This window comes from Atractosteus spatula, chromosome 3 (genome assembly GCF_055471065.1).
Source record: "Atractosteus spatula isolate fAtrSpa1 chromosome 3, fAtrSpa1.hap1, whole genome shotgun sequence".
Classification (NCBI taxonomy): domain Eukaryota; kingdom Metazoa; phylum Chordata; class Actinopteri; order Semionotiformes; family Lepisosteidae; genus Atractosteus; species Atractosteus spatula.
In genome coordinates, this window is record NC_142708.1 from 20,957,043 (window position 1) to 20,977,952 (window position 20,910).

A 20,910-nucleotide genomic window follows, 5' to 3' on the forward strand; every position below is an offset into this window, starting at 1 on the left:
GGTGGGGCTGCACATTGGTGGTGGTGGAGGGGAGTCCCCATTACCTGTAAAGCGCTTTGAGTGGAGTGTCCAGAAAAGCACTATATAAATGTAAGCAATTATTATTATTATTAGCAAACTGCATAATCCAAAGATTATACAGGGAAATCCAAAGAGATTTCGACACAAATCTGTCACATGATGTACAATGCAGATAACAGCAGTGTGATACTTGCAAAAATAAACTATACTGAGGAAGACATTTCTCATTCTATTTATGCGTGTACATTTTAGAAAAGGTTTAAAAGTTTTGGATTCTCGCTGTATCTGTTATAATCTTTTGCCTTACTCCATGACACATCAGAATTCTTTACTACTAGGTTACTAGGTATCACTATAAAATGTTATTGTGGTAGAATAAAGGCTAATGAATAAATTTCTATTCAGAAATAATATATTAAATTAAGTACCTGCTAGATGTCCCATTGATACTGCCTGAGGTTATTTCAATTGACCTCAACAATAGAATGTAACAGAATACATATATTGTACAATGTAGTAACTGACCGTAGCTGTAACTGTGAAACTAAATAATAAATAAATTCCTGCATTTGACTTTAATGCTTTTAAATAAGATGAAATCCCCTAGGATTTTATCCAGCTTCTCAATGTTAATATTTAAATTTATGGAATGAAGCATGACTTTTCTAAGCGAACGCAGGATCTGAACCTTGACAGGGCACAATTCCAATCCTTTATCCACAATAGTGATACAGGAAACTAAAGGAATGTCATTCTATGGACAATGCTTTGTTCTGCATTTACAGTTTTTGAACTTGCACAAACATGCAAGACCTGAATACCATATTTGAGAAAATACAATCACCCCTTTACAATTTATGAATTAAGCTGTCAAAAAAAGATTTATTATAAACATCCCTAAATATCACTGTTTACCTTTCTAGGACAGGGTCATGACTGGACAGAAGCTTCCTTACTGAAGCCAGTCCTCTCCGCTAACAGGGATTTAGTGGTAGAGCACACATTCACTGCAAGTTGCTTCTCATTAATAACAATCAGTTTAAAATGCCTTATTAGCATATCTGGTAATGACTAACTTGATAAGATCACAAAAGTGCAAAAGATATTCATCTAGTTCTGCAGGGCAGGACATTTCATGCACCAGAGCTCTTTTTCTACCAGCGCTTTAAGTTCAACAAGACCATTTCAAATAAATAATGATTGTACACTGTTGTGCTTATTTTTTATTAAAAAACAATATTCACAAAGAATTACTCTTGCACACACTTTCCATGTTTAAAATCTGCAGACTGATTTTATTGTGGTCTCCAAAGGTCCAAAGTAATTTAGGCAAGTATTCCTCAATCTGTTAAGAAAATGTCAAAGCTGTAATTAGCAAGGAAGCAACTGAAAGAATGGTTATTAGGAGAACAATGGATCTAATTGTGCACTTGACAGGGGGCAAGGTTCTTCCGCCTCACGGTAATTTAGTAATTAAATTGTGTGGTCTTTACAGAAGCCAGGGGCCTATAAAACCTTAAGTTATTACGGCAAATTATGCTCCATAAAAATAGAAAATGTGTCGATACTGTGATCTATGAAGAGTAAAGTCTGGAAACTAAAGGGGGCAGATTATCATATATCTATTTAGTTATGTTACATTAGAAATTGCAAATGTATTCAGGTGCATAGCGTCCTGCAATTTAACAGATAGATACTGTACTTTACACTGCAGAAAGATTCAGTACAATCTTACTGATTAGGGACAAAGCAGAGAACATTACCTTCCTTATACGCCTGTTGTCTTTTGCTTTTAACACTGTTACAGGGGTAAATACAAAACATATTCATGTACAGTTTCGGACTCCTCAGGTTAAAACCTCAGGTTAAAACCCTCACTACCAATTCCAAAGTCGCAAAAACATAAGACAAACACTGTTTAAATTTCACTTACTTTTTGATTCACCAGACAACTATAATTTTTGTTTCTCCAAGTACAGTTTTCTAAATTAAGGAAACAGAGTGGCGTGATGAGAAAAAGAAATTCATGCAGTACAGTGTATGTTCAGAATATTAATTACACTTTCCCCAATGATTCAGGCTGCAAATCACTGAGGTAAGCAGTGTTCTGCACAAAAAGCCCATCTATCAAATTCAACAATTTTTCTGTCTCAGTCCTGAACTAACAAGAAATTCAATTGCCCTGATATGAAACAATACTTAAATTTAATTTTGCAGTTCTGGCTGTGTGCTGAATTTGGTAACATCGCTGTGCCGTAGTCAGGCAATACTTGCATATTGATTGATGAAAATTAATTAGCCATGACAAAGTTCCATGATGAGAACCTTCCAAATGTTCACGTAATATTACATTTAAAGGACAAAGATGACTTCATTCAATATTACTAAGATGCAGATCTGTTATACACATTTTATTGAATGACACCATTTCTATGCTGATAACACATACAGTATACTCTGCTCACCAGGTTTGCTGCGATTCTACAAGTCATTTACCGCCAATTTCCAAGGGACAGCTTCACAAAACTTGCTATTCCACAAAGCTCAAGAAATTAAACGCTCCAATTACATTCCCCCAAGTGGCAACAGCTGTCACTCAATCTTTTTCTACAACAATGTCACCAGTCATGTAAGAAAGATAGAGAGAATGAGGAGGGAAAAGGGGAATTGAAAATGCTGTAAAAGTGATTTCAAGATATAATCTGCATGATATTTAATCTGTGTATTTAAGGGGCAGGACTCCCGCATGTTAAATAGGCCCCCATTTGTGTGATTTTTTTTCTTGGTTTTTTATTTGTTTGAAAATCTAAATGTGGGAGCACATTAATACAGGACAACTGCCTTTAGGTAGGGAGCACCTTCGTGCAAATCAGGGATTACATTTCTTTCCCTCCAGTTCTTTGTCTAGACAGAGAGGGATTTCCATCCTCTGGTCTTACTGCTTTAATGATTTTGCTGGACTGCTTTCTGCAACTTATTTTCTAAACAGTTCATTAGCAAAAATCAACACAGTATTCGTAAGGCTATTTCTTCATCTGCAGTCAAACCACCGCACCTGATGAGGACTGAATTTTTGCACTCTGGGGCTTCTTGCTTTCTTGGCTGGTTTCCTATTGCCTATTTCAAACAAAGACTGAAACCAGACCATTGTATAAAATGAAAGTCTAAATATTCTGGGGGGATTTTTTCACTTTTTTGGTTAAATTTCAAATTGACCCCGTGTTCATGATCTTGTCCCACCGTGAGCATAACTATTAACAACTAATCGCTCAGGCGCCACTGTGCTACAGATACCTTAACAACAGCTGGTTAGTTGAAAAGATAACTTTCAACATGACATTTTCCTTCATTTCCTTCAGAGCTTTTTATTTTTTACAAGTCATCCTACCCAATTCACAAGGCAGGCAGATGGTGCACACAGGCCAAGGAGAGAAGGCAGAGAGGATAGCTGTTCTTTTTGGAAAACACGATGCATCCCTTGAAGAGGATTATCTATGGGCATCATGTGTGCATTACTAGCACTTCAATGTCATGCTGCAGGATAAAATGGTAGTAGAAAAATAGCAGAGTGTGGAATTTGGGAAAAGTGAGTACAACCAAGGTTAGAAAGTGCTTCTGACTCAAAATCAAAGAGCTTCAGCAGTTTATCCACAGGTTTTCAATATCTGATCATATGCGGCTTTTTGTTAGTTTTCTTCTGGGGTTTTTTGCTTTTGAGAGGTCGCCTAAGCTCGCATGTACTGTACATGCAAACATGTAAAATATTTGTATCCTTGATTATTCTAACATGATATTCTCAAAGACAAGCTTTTCTAATAGAAACGTGTAAATGAAGAAGAAGGACAAACTGTTCAAGTTGAAGTACTAAACAACTAAAAACTAAAGGCTACTTTTAGCATTTTACAATTCATGAATAGCAACGGTAACTATAGAGGGATTATAGAAAGAAAAATATCAATTCAATTACAAAAGCTTCAGATTAGAAGCTGTGATCAATAAGTAACTGGTCATTAAAAACAAGGAACCGGCAGACTGAACACACTGATCCTGTTTCCTACCCACTCATTTGTCACTGTTCCCATAGAGGGAGAAGCAGTGATAAAAAAGGAAACTGCTACTCTATCTTGGAAGGACAACAGAGGATATTAAAAGTTGCCAGCACTAAAACTACTGGAGCCATGTATATCCATCCATTTTCAAACTGCTTCATCCAATTCACGGTCACAGGTGAGCCTACGTTGGCACAAGGCAAGGTACGCTTGAGAAGAGACACCAGTCCATCACATGATACACACAAACAATCAATTTTCCTAAAGCCAATTAACCTACCAGTATGTTTTTTGGACTGTGGGAGGAAACCATGGAAGAAACTACACGAACACAGGGAGAACATACAGACTCCAACTAGATGCCCCCTCAGGTCCAGAACTGAATCCAGAGCCTCAGTGCGGTGAGGCAGCAATGCTAACCACTGTGCCACTATGTCATCCCAGCCATATACATTTAAATATAATTGTTTGGTAATTTAAGGATTAGAGTTTCGGTTACACGCTAACAAAACCCCATGAATGAAAGCAATCATTCTGTAGGCCTATTAATAATAATTGCTTACACTTATAAAGCACTTTTCTGGACACTCCACTCAAAGCGCTTTACAGGTAATGTGGACTCCTCTCCACCACCACCAATGTGCAGCACCACCACCGGCAGCCATAGTGCGCTAGAACGCTCCCCACACATCAGCTTTTAGTGGGGAGGAGAGCAGAGTAATGAAGCCAATTCATAGATGGGGATTATTAGGAGGCCATGATTGGTAAGGGCCAATGGGAGTTACACCTCTACTGTTTTCGAGAAACGCCCTGGGATTTTTAATGACCACAGAGAGTCAGGACCTCGGTTTTACATCTCATCCGAAGGACGGCACCTTTTTACAGTATAGTGTCCCTGTCACTATACTGGGGCATTAGGACCCACATGGACCGTGGGGTGAGCGCCCCCTGCTGGCCCCACTAACACCTCTTCCAGCAGCAACCTTAGTTTTTCCCAGGAGGTCTCCCATCCAGGTACTGACCAGGCTCACACCTGCTTAGCTTCAGTGGGTTGCCAGTTGTGAGTTGCAGGGTGATATGGCTGATATGGCTGCTATCATAACAATTCACTGAAACTTATACCAGTGAAACGTGACATCTTAAAAGCCGAAAATAAAATCATAAAAGAAGACGTATTGGACTGGAAAATTTATAATGTGTTTGCCAACACTCATAGATATGCAATAGTTAATTTTACAGAGTGGTTTGACAAATGATAAAAATAAATCGTACCATGTCTGGTGCTGTGTATTGTTCATTTTTTGCATTTCATTCCTTAGGAGACAGGATTCTCTCTGCCAGCTAACGTGACAGCCCTATTATATTCTCACAATTTAATCATACTGAAAAATCAATGAGACCAGAGGAGGCTCCTTCAGAGCCTATTCGGTTTTATCTCTATGCCACTTTTCAGCACCGCAGGTTAAAGCCAAAGAGACAAATACTTGTCAGAACTTAATGGCAACATCAAATAAAATGATACTTCTGCACAAAACTGCACAGATTAACCATTCAATTGTCCCTAGAAAACTGCATACATTTAAATTGAATTTGTTTTCATCTGAAGATCTGGTTATTCATAATAAAGCAACAACAGTTCAGCAACAAATTGCCAGTGTAAGAAAGGTGTAGCAGTAGTTGTACAGAATAAGGCTTAAAAAAAACCCCATAAATTATTGTTCCTAATCTAAATGGATGCATTCTACATTACACAAAATTCAAAATTAATTTTATAAAACAGTAACATATCTGAGAAGGAAAGTATGTGAAAGAAGAGAGAATTACTAACACTTGTTTTGATTAAGAACATAATAATTTTGTAAAACGTGAGAAAAACTTCATTTATAAGGGGCCCAACTTACAGAACACTGTTAGCAGTATTTGGTTAAAACAGCAAATCCAATACGAAATACCAAGTGCGTTTTGAGACATCATCCTATCCTTAGTAGTGTCAAGCGACTTAGAATAATTTTGTCAGTATACTGAGAGACTAACTCTTCAACTACTGTCAAAAAGTTTCATTACCTGTTATGCTGAATGCACTTGATAGCAAGAGATGGATTAAAACACAATAAACTATAAAGTTACTTTAACATCAACCCTATTAACTTAGTGGTTGAAAAGCTAAATGTTTGAACTTCGACAAAATAAGGATGGTAAATGTACAGTAGCGGATACAGCGATATATGGATAGATACTTCATATCTATGATTCACAGATATTACAAAATATCATAAATAAATACCTAATTTTTACCTCACCAGAAAAAAATAGATCCAAATATCTTGATCATATTGATTATACATACCACTGTCATTAAATTAAGTAGCCTTTATTTAGATATTCTGGACATTATACAACATCACACACAAAACAAGAAAGACAAACTTTGTATCTGGCAGCTTGCCTGAACAAAGTCCTTTTGCAGAAGGCTGATGTTTATACCACAGGCACAGAGACACTGCTGGAAAACTGAACAATTCCACTATGTTGAAGTGCTCATTTTCATTTGGCACTGAGCCTAAATAAGAGTGGATTTTATTTACACAGGAATAAAAATCATCATATAAGCTCATTTAATTCACAGACATATTTCTACAGTAAAAGAAGCTGAATAATGTTGCAAAATAACTCAATATAAAAAATAAAGCATGAAGTCTACTGAAAGACAACCATTAGGTATGCAGAAAGAACAGCAGAAGAGGACCTGCTGGGTTTCTTAGAGACAGCATGAAAACATACTTATCAGGATTTATGTGAAAAGCTAGGGAGTTTTGTAATGGAAACCACGTTCAGGATTTGCGACACTCATCACTAAATGATCTCCTCAAAATAAATCATCACAATATGTTTGGTTTCAATCAACTTTTTTTAAACTGTGCTCAAGTCCGAATAATTTATAATGTTAATTTATGTGGGCTGAATGTCTTCCATTATTTATCATTCCTTTGTAAGATTCTTGAATTCTCTGAAACACTGACCAAACTGAGGAATCATTCTGCACAATATGCAGCCTTTCCTGTTCTGCTTCACATAAGCAAATGGATTTTTATCAGGTGTAACACTGCTTTACCTATTTATACAACATACTCCTGAAACGTGTGTACTACTGACACACATCCTCAGCACTCCAATGCCTAAACATCAGGAAATTAAAGTCAAATACAGATTAAGCTGAAGAAAAACTCTCATATTTATACCATTCTATTGATATTAATGTGTTCCACAAACAGCACACATATCTAGAGATCACAGTAATTTTAAATATTTACTCTTATTTTCTCTTCCTGTAATATTTGTCAACTGAACAGAACAATATTCCAATTCTAAAAAGAAAACTCTAAGAAGAAAAATTATAAAGCATATTATTCTTCACTGGTTTTTAAAAAGACTCAGTAATAAGCTTCTACAAAAGAGATGTAGAAATATCTATCCAATATGCTGAAAACTGTAATGTCATATCATACTCTTAGTACTGACAATTCCTGCATTTCTTGGCTGGTATTCACTACAGAACTGAGAAGTGTGTATCTCCATTTTTCTATGAAATAAACTAGAGTACATACTCCACAGGAAATACATAGTAATATAAATCTTCATCAAACAATTGAATTGAGAAGTTGTAATTACATATTCATCTAAAAAGCTTCTTAGACAATTTCTTGTCAGCCTTTAAAAATTAAAAGCTTTAAAAAAAATCTATGGACATAGACTTTCAGTCCAGAAAGAAAGTGTTCAGATTTATTTTTACTTAGAACCTAAAATGCATTAGGCTGACCTGGAATGAATTAATATGTGAACACTAGACATGCATGAAAACCTAAGTGAAACTGCACCAATGATGGCAAAAGCACAATTCCTATTTTAAAGCTTTATAATGTTTATACTTTCATGTACTGTTTTATCTTCAGGGTAGAAAATACAAGAGACATTGAAATCTGGAGCTCTGAAACCAGCTGCACTTAATGTAAAAAAAATCTCAGGTCCAATGTGCCAATCTTCACAATTTGAGTGTTTGCCTTATTAGAACAGAATCATTCATTAAGCCATCCTTACAGCAGAACATGCTGTATATTTTTATTTGCAATTATCTACATCTGTTTAAATACATCTTCAGAACCATTTCTACAGCTGTACAATCATTTTTGCAGACACCAAAACCTGAGTTGTCTGTTTAAGATATTATAGAATTGATAGCAAATTAACTACTGAGAATAAACCAGTTAAAACATCAGCTTTAAGATAATGTTTCCTTCTTGCATAAGAATCGTTACAAATTGGATGAGGCCCATTTAGACTGATTGGTAGTTAGCAGCTTATTAATCCACGGACCTCATCCATCTTTTGAAGGAAACCAAGGAACTGGCATCAACACATGGGTAGCTTGTTCTATACTCCCAGTAGCCTCTCCATTAAGACGTGCCTTCTGTGCTCAATTTTAAAATCACTTCCATGCACAGTAGTTTCCACTTGTGTCCTCTGGTTCATGATTCATTGTTAAAATCCGCTGGGATGACTGGGTTCTCTCCTAGTCTTCTGCTCTGTTCAGAAGCAAAAAAAGGCTCAGTTCTTTGAGCCTGTCAGTGTAGAACATTCCCTTAATGAGCAGCAACATCTTTCCTATAACATGGAGATGGAACTTACTTAACATTTTAAATGTTACTAGTACAATACACAATGTTAACATAACATCCCTTGATTTGAATTCTTCACTTATGACTATAGATATGTAACATGAAGGTCTATTATTACACTTAGAATTAATCATTATTAAATATTTCCAATAATGTTTGTGTTGCCTTGACCAGGCAGCTACTGTAGGTGCCTCTCTGTGTAAGTGCACAGATATGTGGTTAAAGAGGCCTCTCTGATAGACCTTGTAAAGCTGTATCCAATGCTGTACAAACTAATGATATATAGCGTAGATGGGCATTATCAAGTTTGTGGGTCGTTTCTTCCCAAGACCAAGGGTCCAAGGTCACTGTTCATCACCCAAAGGAACACTTAGCAATGTGAGATTTGCAGGGTGGGTATCAGAACTACACCTGATAGCCACTTACTTGTGATGTTGCACCTTAAAAGCGAGAACCCATCTCATTTTCAGAGGTCAACTCACTGGCTCTCTTCTCTCCAACTAAACTGGCAATCTGACTTCTCCAACCACATGACAGCAAGCAGTACAAGTCAGGACCTAAACTTTTTCCAAGACGCCAGGCTGAGAGAATGAGTTGGTGAGGTACAGAATTTTGCCCAAGATATTCTTTCTGCAAAAGAAGAAATCTCGTGCTTGCGAAGCCACTCTTATTTTCACCTGATCAATGAAATAAGACAGTTGGACTCTACATCTTGAATATCCAAGCATATTCAGAACAAAGCTATAGCCAGGATGATCCGAGTTCTCTCACATCTCTACCTTGCAGCTGGACACAAGAACCTGCCCACAGACAGTTTTTGTTTTTAAAAACCACAGCTCGGTAAGTAGCTAACTTTTGGCAAAGCTCCCCCTCTTTCCCTTTCTTCTCTCTGGCATCCGGACACTCTCAGACAGAGCAAGCAGCTATCAAGTCAGACAACAGACCAATCCAGCTAGTTCTGTCTTCTCAGCAGGAAGTTTAAACTCATCCAGGACATTTGGGCAACAGATCTTTGAGTATAAAATGACTTCATTCACATTATAATTCTTAATAATTTAATTATTATTCCAAATATGCTTAATGTTTAATTCACAATAGTAGATGCAAATTAGTCTACTTCAAATAGTAGAATATGAATGTAATATATTTATATGAGACTGATAAAACCTATTAGGTAGACCATATAATGTTATAATTCAATTTAACTCTATTTTAACATTGAAGTCAATAACTCTTCTCCTTGTAATCCCTGAGTGAACAGTGAACGATCGTATCACACAGATCGTTTCACAAATATATTCTACTTGTTGTTATTTATACATGTTTTTGGTGTTATATCAAAACTGTATATTGTATATTTAGAATCCATGTGTAAAAATTATTGTTTGATTCCCTAAAAGTCTGTAAATTCACAATTACAATTTCAGATTATTACAGGAAATTAGAACCCCCTCATCACAACAGATACCATCATTTTGTTTGCCTTTTTATTGCTTCCAGGCAGGTTCAGCTCCAGTATAGTAGTACACACAGTACAGCTGGCAGTGGGACGGTGAGACTGCTTTGGGACAGTGGAGTCCATAAATTACTGGGTGCCTGAAGGGAAGGATGACACTGTTGCATTAATAGATATGTCTGTCCCCCAGCTGACACATCATCCCCACAGACTTTATTTACAGAATGGCCAGACTAGAACATGCAATCAGCTGGATGTTTCATAGTTCCCTCAGGACAATGCAGTGGTAGATCAGCAAGTCAAGTACTCAAATATTTGGTATTTTCTCATACGTTTCCTGTATCAACATGTAGATTCTCTGCAAATTCTATAGGTGAGATTGCTATTCCAGGTAATTATTCTGGGAAAATACAGCTGCTGAAAATACTTCTTAGTGGTAGTTCTGAGAAGTTCCCTGTCGAAGTAAATGAACACTCTATCCTGCCGATTCTCATTGTTGGCACCCCAGTGCATTGTGCCACTCCTCTCACCCAGTTATACAAACCTCTGTTAGAAGCTGTTTTTGTTGGACCACTTTGTTAGTACAGCAAACAGTCTCGGGAGAAAGCACAACTGAAACCCATTTTAGAAATCTTAATTGGTAGTCCACCAAATAAAATACTGACAAAAGCAAGACATTCTCCATTAAACTCCTCTTAGCACTTAAACTGACAAAACTCTTAGAAAAGTGTAGAATGTTCATGTTTTTACAGAGGATCTGTTTCAATGTTTCCCTGGTATGCACTCAAAGCACTATTTGTTATTTCTATTTATCTTGAAAGCTGAAATGATCCTTTTAAGTGGAGTGGGTTTTAATGTACAGTGGTGTGATCACCTGACTTTTGCATTTCCCTAAAGTAAGCACTTCCCTTCGTGTCTGTCAATGTTCAACAAGCGAAATTGCTTCCACAGGATTCTATCAAACCTATAGCCATTTCCTGATTAGGTAAAACCAGGCAGTAAATCAAGATGGCTCAGTCGAACACATTCCTTAAGCAGGAAATAAGCATGGGTCTTCTTGTGATGAAGTTCTCCTGTCTAATGTGCATTTGGCCATTTTCAATGGCCATTTTCAAGGGCAGTGAAAAGGGATGAATTTTTCTAAATATTTTTTGGGAATCCTCAGGAAAAATATCCAACCAGGAACACGGATAATCCAATTGCTTGCTTAACATGACCTACATTCATAACAACATTAACTTTAATAACCAGATAGACATGATAAATAGCCGACTTCCATGGCACTGCTTTTTTTTTTAAAAGACTTGCGTCTGGTGAATTCATTACTGAAACCATTTTTCCTTGCAATCAATGTTTCCTATTACAGTAGAATCCAAGACGCTTTAGCTCAAACATATTTAACTAATGGCAAAACCAGTTGTTTAGATTTGCATTCTGGTGTTGCAGGTTTCTTGTGGAGATGGAGGGAACCCATTTTGAACTGAATGCTATTGATGATTCTACACTTAGATTAGACAACTGACACAGACTAAGTTTCAGATCTTGACCTGTAAAGAACTCATTCTTCTGAATCAAGGCTTATTACACGAAAAACATGCACTCAAAGTATTGCCATGTATTATCAAAGCATAACTGTGCATGCACAAGTTATGATGAATCTGTGTAATCTTTAGAAAATTAAACATATGCAACACATATTTACTTGTGTTTACCAACTGAAAGAGAAAAGGTGCCTAAAAAAAATTCAGGTAAGAGTCAATTGAACAGGCAAATTCAACACTTTAAAGATCTCAACCTAAATCACCTTTGTAACAAGAGAGGTATTATTTCATATTTATAATGGGGATTTGTTTTTAAACGGGCCAGCAAAAGGAGATAAATACTAAACACAAATACACCCCCCCCCCCCCACAGTTCATTAGGTTGAGTATGAACTGTCCCTTAACAGAGGACATAAATCAAGGTGGCAAGGGCAGTAAAGTAGAAAATACTACCAGTCATCTTTAGCACAATGCAGTCTTTTAAAATCTTCAAAACATCAATCTATGAACTGCATTTATGAACACTACACCTCTGTAGTAGTGGAACAGTTTCTGAAACCAGGACTGAGTATTAGATTTATGTGATGACATCTTCTGGCTCTACAGGAAGTAAAGCTTACCATGTGACACACTAGTGGTGTGACCGATTCCCGGAGTACACCAGTATAGAGAATATGGATTACAAAAAGTACAGAAATAAAATATATACAACTGACAAGCAAATATATTCTTGTATAATTTATTTTCTATTATTTTTCTCTTTTAATACTTGTATAAAAATAATGAATTTATGGAATAATAACTCATTAAGTGTTATTGACAGGAATATGCTTACTGCATATTTAAGTAATGTAGGTTAAAATCATGTACTATATATCTCAACTGTTGGACAAGGCCCATCATTTAATGAAAACTTAACATTAAAGAGCAGGAAATATTTAACAATACACACCATAAAGGTATTTGCCCTCATTAAATTAATTTCCTTCATAGCCATTTTTCAATTACGTCTCAGTCGCAGCTGGAAATATTTTAATTTCATCTATAGGTTATATGGACCTCTGCTGAGAGTCATTATCTATCCTGACAGCATTCTGAGCTCTTAAGTAATCAATGTAAATTGTTCTGGTTTAATAACATTTACCACCAGCAAGTAACGAATGTACATTTACAAAAAATAATTTACCCTGCATATCTTACTGTATGAATTATGTGATGTATGGACTCAATAGTGTAATGAAAATGATCAAAATCACATTTTTACATTAAGATGAAGCTGAAGACTGTGGATCCAAAAGCATTCAATTTTATCTTCCCCAGTTCTCATCACATTTTATAACATTAATATTTGTTTCTTCCAAGTCCAGAAAATCTGCTATCATTATGCATCTGCAGATATACAGATTTAAATCTATATTTAAATTACAGAACATAATACAAAATTCAAAACTCATACTACAAATTTACACAAGGAAGGTAAACCTTCTACAGAAGAACTAAGCAACAAGATTTAGGATCCAAAGTACAATATCAGTTAAGGCTCAAGCCAGCGTTCAAGAACTGCATAAAAAACTAGTGACCAAGGATGTACTGAGTGATTTGGCAGAATTCTAAGCCAGTTTTGAATAACCAACATACCAATATAAGTGTGAGGCACATCTCAAGAAAATATTCAGAAAATGAAAAACAGGCCTATTAAGTAAAAAAAGAATTCTAATGAGCCTAATAAGTGAAATGGCAAAACGCCATGAACTGTTGAGCCAAAAATCGAATTGTTCTCAGAGCAGAGACCAATCTTCACATGACAGAATAGAATGGTCTACAAAGAAAAGCTAACACTACAGTGCCATCCTCATACAAGTCTGATTTACATCTTCAAGAACTGGAAACCAGTATATTATTGAAGAAATCTGAAATGTACTGAAAGACAAATATGAATTACTGAACCTAAGACAGCACTTCAGGTTATATATTTATTCTTCATTGTACATTATTTTTATTTTGCCAAAACTAATTAGAAGCAACTGTAATTAAATGGAAATTTCTTGGCGGGAATCAAGTACAAATTTTGTACAGACATTATCCCTGAAATGTTATTTACTGTATATTTTCTTGAAATTTATATTTGAAAATGCACCAATAGCAAAGTTAAATTATCCAAATACATATTTTCTTCAACATTTTGAACGTTATTCCAAAAGTGTTCTGTACATTCATTAAAAGTCCTTGGATTTGAGCAACCACTGCAGATCTTAAATGCAGTAAATGAAAGAAATACACAGAATGAAAGCAACATGGGCATCTTTCCATTTAAAAATGCCTTCAACTCTTAACATCAAATAAACATATACATACCAGGACATAAATTCTGCTGAACCCCAGTTTTAAGTCTCATTACAATGGGCAATACTCTCATAATGTGATAAATACGGTTGAAATATTCTCGTATGAAATTCTGCAAAATAAACTCAAAATACATGAGAGACTTACAGTAAGCTGCAATGAGAATTGTGATATATCAAAATCACTTTCACATAAAATTTTCTCACCTTGTTTCAGATAAAAAAAAAGAAGGACCATCTGTTATAACCAAGCCCTGAAACTACAATTTTACCCTCCTGGTTCCCCATGACAAACCTCCAACAGGGAACATTCTGCATAATTAATTTTTGTAAAATCAGGAGATCAAAACAATTATGGTACTACATAGCCAAAGGCTGATGTTAAATGAACAAACAGAGCAGGTAAGCATTAGAAACATGACCTTTCTGCTTTAAAAACAAAGGAAAGGCTCAAACCAGGGCAACATTAAAGGATTCTCATCTGATATTATACTGTGCTGAGACTATACGTTAAAGCTTTCACAGGTAACAGGATAGTCTGTCATTCGGCTCAACTGAACATATTAATTCATGCAGCACAGAGCACAAAAAAAAATCTTGATGTAAATACATTTACTCAAAGATATTAACTTAATCCATTTAAGAGTAAAGAAATGCAATGCTGTCCAACTGAAAATCTGGCATTCCACTTCCACCCACATCTAACTTCCTGCCCCTTCCCCCAGCTGATAACACCAACTCACGTAAGTGGTCAGAGCGCCTTCAAAAAGACATCTCTCAGCTTCTACACTGCACATGCAAACGCGAAAGCACTTTGAACTTACGAGTGCATTTTCAAAACTAGCTTGCAATGGGCTATGTCACTCTAATGTATTAGAAAGTGACTGACTACTCGAGCATTAATGCTTTTCTTGTTGCAAATCTTCAGGATTTTTCTGTTTCCCTTGTGCCTTATTTAACACAAATTCAAGACAGAACTGATGATTTATAAATTCTGATTTCCTCTTTTAGAGCTCTGTTAAGAACAAAATTTTAAAAAGATGGGGAAAAACGCCTATCATTGCAGGACTATCATCACATGCCAACTAATCTTTACATGACAGATAAGCTTACCTCACTCACTTCTGAAGAATCATCATTCCCATATTTCATCGCAACTCCAGAGTTCATGATTTCAGACTTTGGATTAAATTGGTTTCCAAAAAAAAAGCAGCAGGATGTGATGAGGGAAAGGAAGAACCCAAAGGGGAAAATAAAAAATAAAAAGCAGTCACCACTTAAAACTGCCTTCAGCTTCCAGTGCTATCCTCATTCCACAAACGCCTGCCATTTTTCAGTACCCCCTCAAACCTCCCAAAAACAAACACAGTCTTCAGTGATCCACTGCCGCCAGCGTGCGTCTGATGGATTTTGTTTCACAGGCAAATCAGCCGCTCCACGGCAACTCATTAGCATCACAGAGTAGAAGATGGAATGGTTACAGCACTCTGAATCCTGTGACTGCTCAGAAAAACTGCACAAGTCCACAAGAACTCGCTGGAGTCTCCCAGTACCTCCCCCTCAATTTGTGCTTCCCTTTTCATCCCAACGTGCTGGCTGCCTGTATAGGCACCTCCCAAAGGGATCAGTTGTACGGAAAACTATTCAGAAAGCCTTCTGTTCGCGTAGCAATATCAGTGCCTCTGCTAGCCAACTTGCTGCCTGATGGAGGCGTGTGCTGTTCTCAGCTGCTCCACACTTAAGTTTCTCTTCACACTAGCAGTGCCTCCCTCTCTCTCCAGCCCCTGTCCGGAGTTTTGAAGTGCTATACGACCAAACACAGCTGTCTTGCTGTTGGCTAAAGGGTGCACAGAAAAGGCAGTACCACCCAGCCCAGCGGTCTGTTAAATTGAGTTTGCTTCAGAATACCAAGCATTCAGCCTTTTTTCACTCCACAGACTTGTCTTTGCTTTAAATTCCAGATATTTCCTTTCTGCTTTATATAACCTGGTGAAATGGCTCATACCCAGCCCAGTTCTGCCTCAATCTTCCAAAGACTATAAAAACTGATTACAGTACACTCCTACCACTGTGGTTTTCTTAATTAAATCCTCCAACTGTTATACACACTATCACTGGGGTATTCATTCAGTGAAATTTAGTGTCAATTAAATTTTATTGTATACCAATTTAGGTTTATACCCCAACCAAGTGACAGGAAACATCAATTCTTTGTAGATTTTTTTTTCATTTTTAATAGCCATCATATTACAGAACATTAAAAAAACCTGGTTTGTAAAGAAAATATAGAAACATAAAAGTAAAACCCAAATAATTTGCTTACATGTACACATTATATATGGTACACCATACAAATCAGAGCCGGGATTCAGGTACACATTTTAACAAGTAGAAGAAAATATCAGAGGCGCAAAATAAATTCAACAGCACCCCCTACAGACATTGAGTATTACAATTATGATTTATACTATTGTTCTCTTCTGGTTCTTCATAGCAACTACCTATACTTTTAAAATCACATAGGTTAGATCAAAGGTACTGTACATCTTGTGGACAAACAACCATCTCATTTATAAAGATAAGACACTGCAGACACCCAATCAATAACTGGAATGTATTACATCATCTCCCCATGAAGTTTAGTTTTGAAGCACTGTCACATTAAAAATAATGGCAGTAATCTTACAAGATCAATCCACCTGACTTTTCAATGTCAGCATGTGCTACATTTAAACCCTCTGCCTCTCTTGAAAGACACCAAAGGTGCCAATTACTGTCAACTGCAACTGCAGCTTTATCAAGAACAATCAGATTGTTTGACACCAGCAATTCATTTCCTACACAGCAGCCCCACCACAAATTATATTGTAGTCTGCTTCACAAAACACAATTATGACCATTTAAAATGGGACTAACGTCTTTACACACATTACTTAAACATCTAAAACAACTTCAACCCAATGCTGCTTCTTGTTTAAATTTAAAATTTAAAACGACTTGATTACTTCACTATTAACCCAAAGGTATAATCGGAGCCAAAGATTTCATTTTTCATTTTTATACCACTTGCTTTCTATCCACAATGACAAACAGTCTGTTGTACTGGACTGTTACATCTGACAATGTAATGCTAAAAAACAAATCTCTTGTCTTTACAATAAAGTTGTCTTTAATTGAGTTCAGGAGAAGGCCAAACCTGTTAGATCTCTTCTTGCTCAGTTAACTGCACTCATGTAGACTAAAGAAGAAGACATACAAACAGATACATTAAGGGACATTATCTCTTGCCTGCCAAATCTGCTGCTCCATATATTTAATCAGATCATGGCTAAAAAATAAAAACCACCTTTTAGAAGTCTTTATTAAGTGTCACATGTTTTGGCACAGAGACAAATATATTAACATTTACTTATACCACTCACTTATACCCCTTTTGCCAGCAGCACTTGAAAATTTAACAGCCCTTAAATAAAAAAACCTGAGTACCTTCAAACGAGTCATAAACCTTAATCTTTTACTTGAGGGGTTGGGGTATCTTCTCAACACAACAAGGCTTGGTCATCTGACAGAAATGAAAGCAGGACAATGGTGTGGCTTTAGATTCAACTGCCACACAAAACCCTTGCATATTTATAAAGCCTCACTGTAATTCAAATTTAGGTCTGTATCAACCATACATTTAAAAAAAATGTTTCAAATATAGTAATGCGAAACATCATGAGTGCCTAAAATGTAATTTTTCTGTTGTCAGAATTCACTGCAGTTAATTCAGCAGTAATTCAAACGGACATGTGGGCAGGATGGAGTTACAGGTCTTACTGTAATACTACATGTGTTACTTTTCATGTAAACAATTCACCACTGAAACTGGTGCTTACACCCAATACTGACTATTCTATTCACTTGAAAAACTTGTCAGACTTTAACGGTGATTAAAAAAAAAGAGATGCTGAATACCCCCTCTTTAATATATAAATGTCTTTAAATGTAGCTGTATTTTCTGTTTCAATAGGTTAATTTATTACATGAACTGAACAACGAGATGTCATAATCCCAAGGATACTCAAACTGTCCTTACGTCTTGCAGTTCTCCCTGAAGATACACAATGCTTACGATTTAATCTAGCTTAGAGCTGATACATAAATCGTCTGTATAAATACTAGAGCACATAAAGAGCGTAAAGGATTCTGAACATGAGAAAAGAAACAAATTCTAAAACCTGTTTACCAATGCTCTGTAATAAAGATGTAGTTTTTAACTGTTTCAGTTAAAAAAAGCGGCGCCTCCATTTATGGTAATACACAGATGTTGGTATCTCAGAAATCAATCAAAAAGGAAGAACGTATGCAAGTGTGGGACACTTAATAACCTTAATTACAGATTAACAACACACAAGAAGCAATCTTTATTTTACATACATAGAATTATCAGAAGGCAAGGGAGAAAAAATAAACATGTCAATGTTCTGATTTATGTTTCACATTACAAGTTTACATGGCCAGTAATTACACCACTGCTGCATATGACTTGCATCTGGTACCAGAGGAGCTTGTTGGAAAACATGGTCTCTTCCCGTGCAAAAACACTTTAGAGGATCTCTATTGCTCAAGCAACACACACTGAACTATCACAGGCATGGGAATAAATGTGCCACATTAAGACTGTTCTTGGGATAATAAAACCAGACATAAAATAATTTGCAACCCAATGATTCACCTTACTGATTTAATGAGTCCAGCTTGCCATCAAAATTTAAACTTTGTGAAAGTGATTAATTTAACTTCTTGAGGCTTTTTAAAAGTCTCAAAAGCGCTGTAAAAGCACATGTGTACAGAAGAAAAAAAGAAAGATTTCAAAAGATAAAATATTGTTACAGCTGTAGGTGACTAGGAAGTGTCTCCAGGACTTTAGATAAAGTGTGTGACACCTGGCAGACTAAACACTTCCAGCTTCAAATCAGAGGGGAGATGTGGGGGGTCCTTGATTAAAAACAACTGGAAAGTTTACCTTGGTTTACCTAGGTAATTAAGTTGTGGGTAAATAATTGACGATGAGCAGTCCAGAAACATCCCACATGAGATCACATTAAGACTAAAGGAGAAAGGGGAGAAGAGAGGAAAAGAGGAGAAAGAAGATTAGGCCAGAAGAGAGGAGTCAGGGGGAGTTTGTGCCAGACGAGAGCCCCTACTACATTATCATCCAAACAAATCTGATGGGAGCGAAGTATCTAAACCTCGATAGAGAGAGCTTGCTATTGCTATTGGGTAAAAGATACCTCAGTTAGAGACGCTGTCCTGATTATGGGTGCATTTTTTAGAATAGGGAGATAGGCTCCCACTTATATTGTGGAATCCGGGTTTGCAGAGAGATTTAACTTATCTCTTATTGTGGCTTGTGTGGGCATTATGTAGGAATTCAATATTAAGTAGCAGTCTGAGGTTTTCTGGGTGATAAGGATGTTAAGCCTCTGAAACGCCTTGTTTGTACATAGTGTATATATACTAACTTGTGTGTTGTATGTTTTGTTTTGTGTAGCGAAGTGCTTGTCTTGTCGTTGTTATAAACATTTGTTTAACCACGTGTGCCTGGATTATTCTTCTTTTCACCCAAGCTGTGCCAGAGAATAAAGAATTAACGTGCCTCTAATTATACCAACCGCTCGGGTATATTTGGGAGAAATCACTTACAAGTTGGGGGTTATGAATAATTATTTTGCTTACCGACTAAACCTCTCGGTCAATTCCTGATTTTCACCATTTACGTAACCCCCCATTTGTAATAATGTTCAAATATTTTTCAGATCTGTATTCATTGAAAGTGTAATAAATATCTAAAAGCACACTTAGAGGAGTCATACCAGGTTATCAAACAAGGTTATCAGCTTCATTCCCAAATCCAATATAGATCTATGTGAGCTTTGGGACTATTTCAAATTCCATGAGTGTGGCACAATGCACCACCAAGATATACTGGTAAAGCAATCAATTGAGGCATACCCAGGGGTGAATAATAATAATAATAATAATAATAATAATAATAATAATAATAATTATTATTATTATAAAAAACAAAATAGTCCTCAATTTTTACACTGTGTGGAAAATAACACAAAATCAAAACTAAACACCATAAAACAAAAACCTAGCTCCTCATTTGAGCACTAATCGCACTTTTTCATCAATTAAAACCCTCTTTGCAAATGTTCAGGCACCTACGTTGCTTATAGCAAGAAAAGCTTCTCTCCGAGACCAAAAAAATCTCTCAAAACTATTTAAAAAATATCTCTAGTCCACTGACCCATCTGTCAGTCATTCACTTGCTCGTTATTCTTGCGGTTCCTCTTCCCACTGTGGATATGCACTACAGTGTGATCTGCCCTCTTGTCTCCAGATGCAGAACCACAAAGCACTCCACTTTCCTAGACTTTAAACTGGAAACCAAGCAATTGCCGTATTCTGACAGATTATTCTCCACATCTGTAGATCAGACAACAGTTTCTGCCGCATCACGATATGCAAAGCAGTCACGTTTTTTATGCAAACCAAGCTTTAGCTTCAGGGTTTTATCTTACAAATTATTTAAGTGTTTTTCACTAAAAACCGTGATGGCAGCCAAACTATGTGATCAATCAAACTGTCATGAACAGAATTATCTTACACGTGGCATGTACCCTGGTTCAATGAGTTTCATACCCCTACAAGGTTTGATTTCAAAGGAAAACATTTTTCAAAATTCATCAAGTTATGTTCAAAATCCAACATGGCAACTAAACCAAAAATGCTTTTGTCAAGCAAACCAAGTACCCCGCGGGACCAATTTTCAATGAC

General features: G+C 36.4%; 1 protein-coding gene across 3 annotated transcripts in view; it reads right to left on the reverse strand.

Moving 5' to 3' along the window:
* mcc (MCC regulator of WNT signaling pathway) overlaps positions 1 to 20,910 on the reverse strand; it is a 210,921-nt gene that overhangs the window by 131,773 nt on the left and 58,238 nt on the right. Inside the window, exon 1 of one of the 3 annotated variants that reach the window (XM_088912107.1) lies at positions 15,196 to 15,584. The exons of the other annotated variants lie outside the window; for them this stretch is intronic. Within the exon in view, the coding sequence (XP_088768233.1) occupies positions 15,196 to 15,252 (57 nt within the window). The 5' untranslated portion in view covers positions 15,253 to 15,584. Of the gene's footprint in view, positions 1 to 15,195; positions 15,585 to 20,910 lie in introns of those variants that run through there. 3 annotated transcript variants of the gene reach the window in all.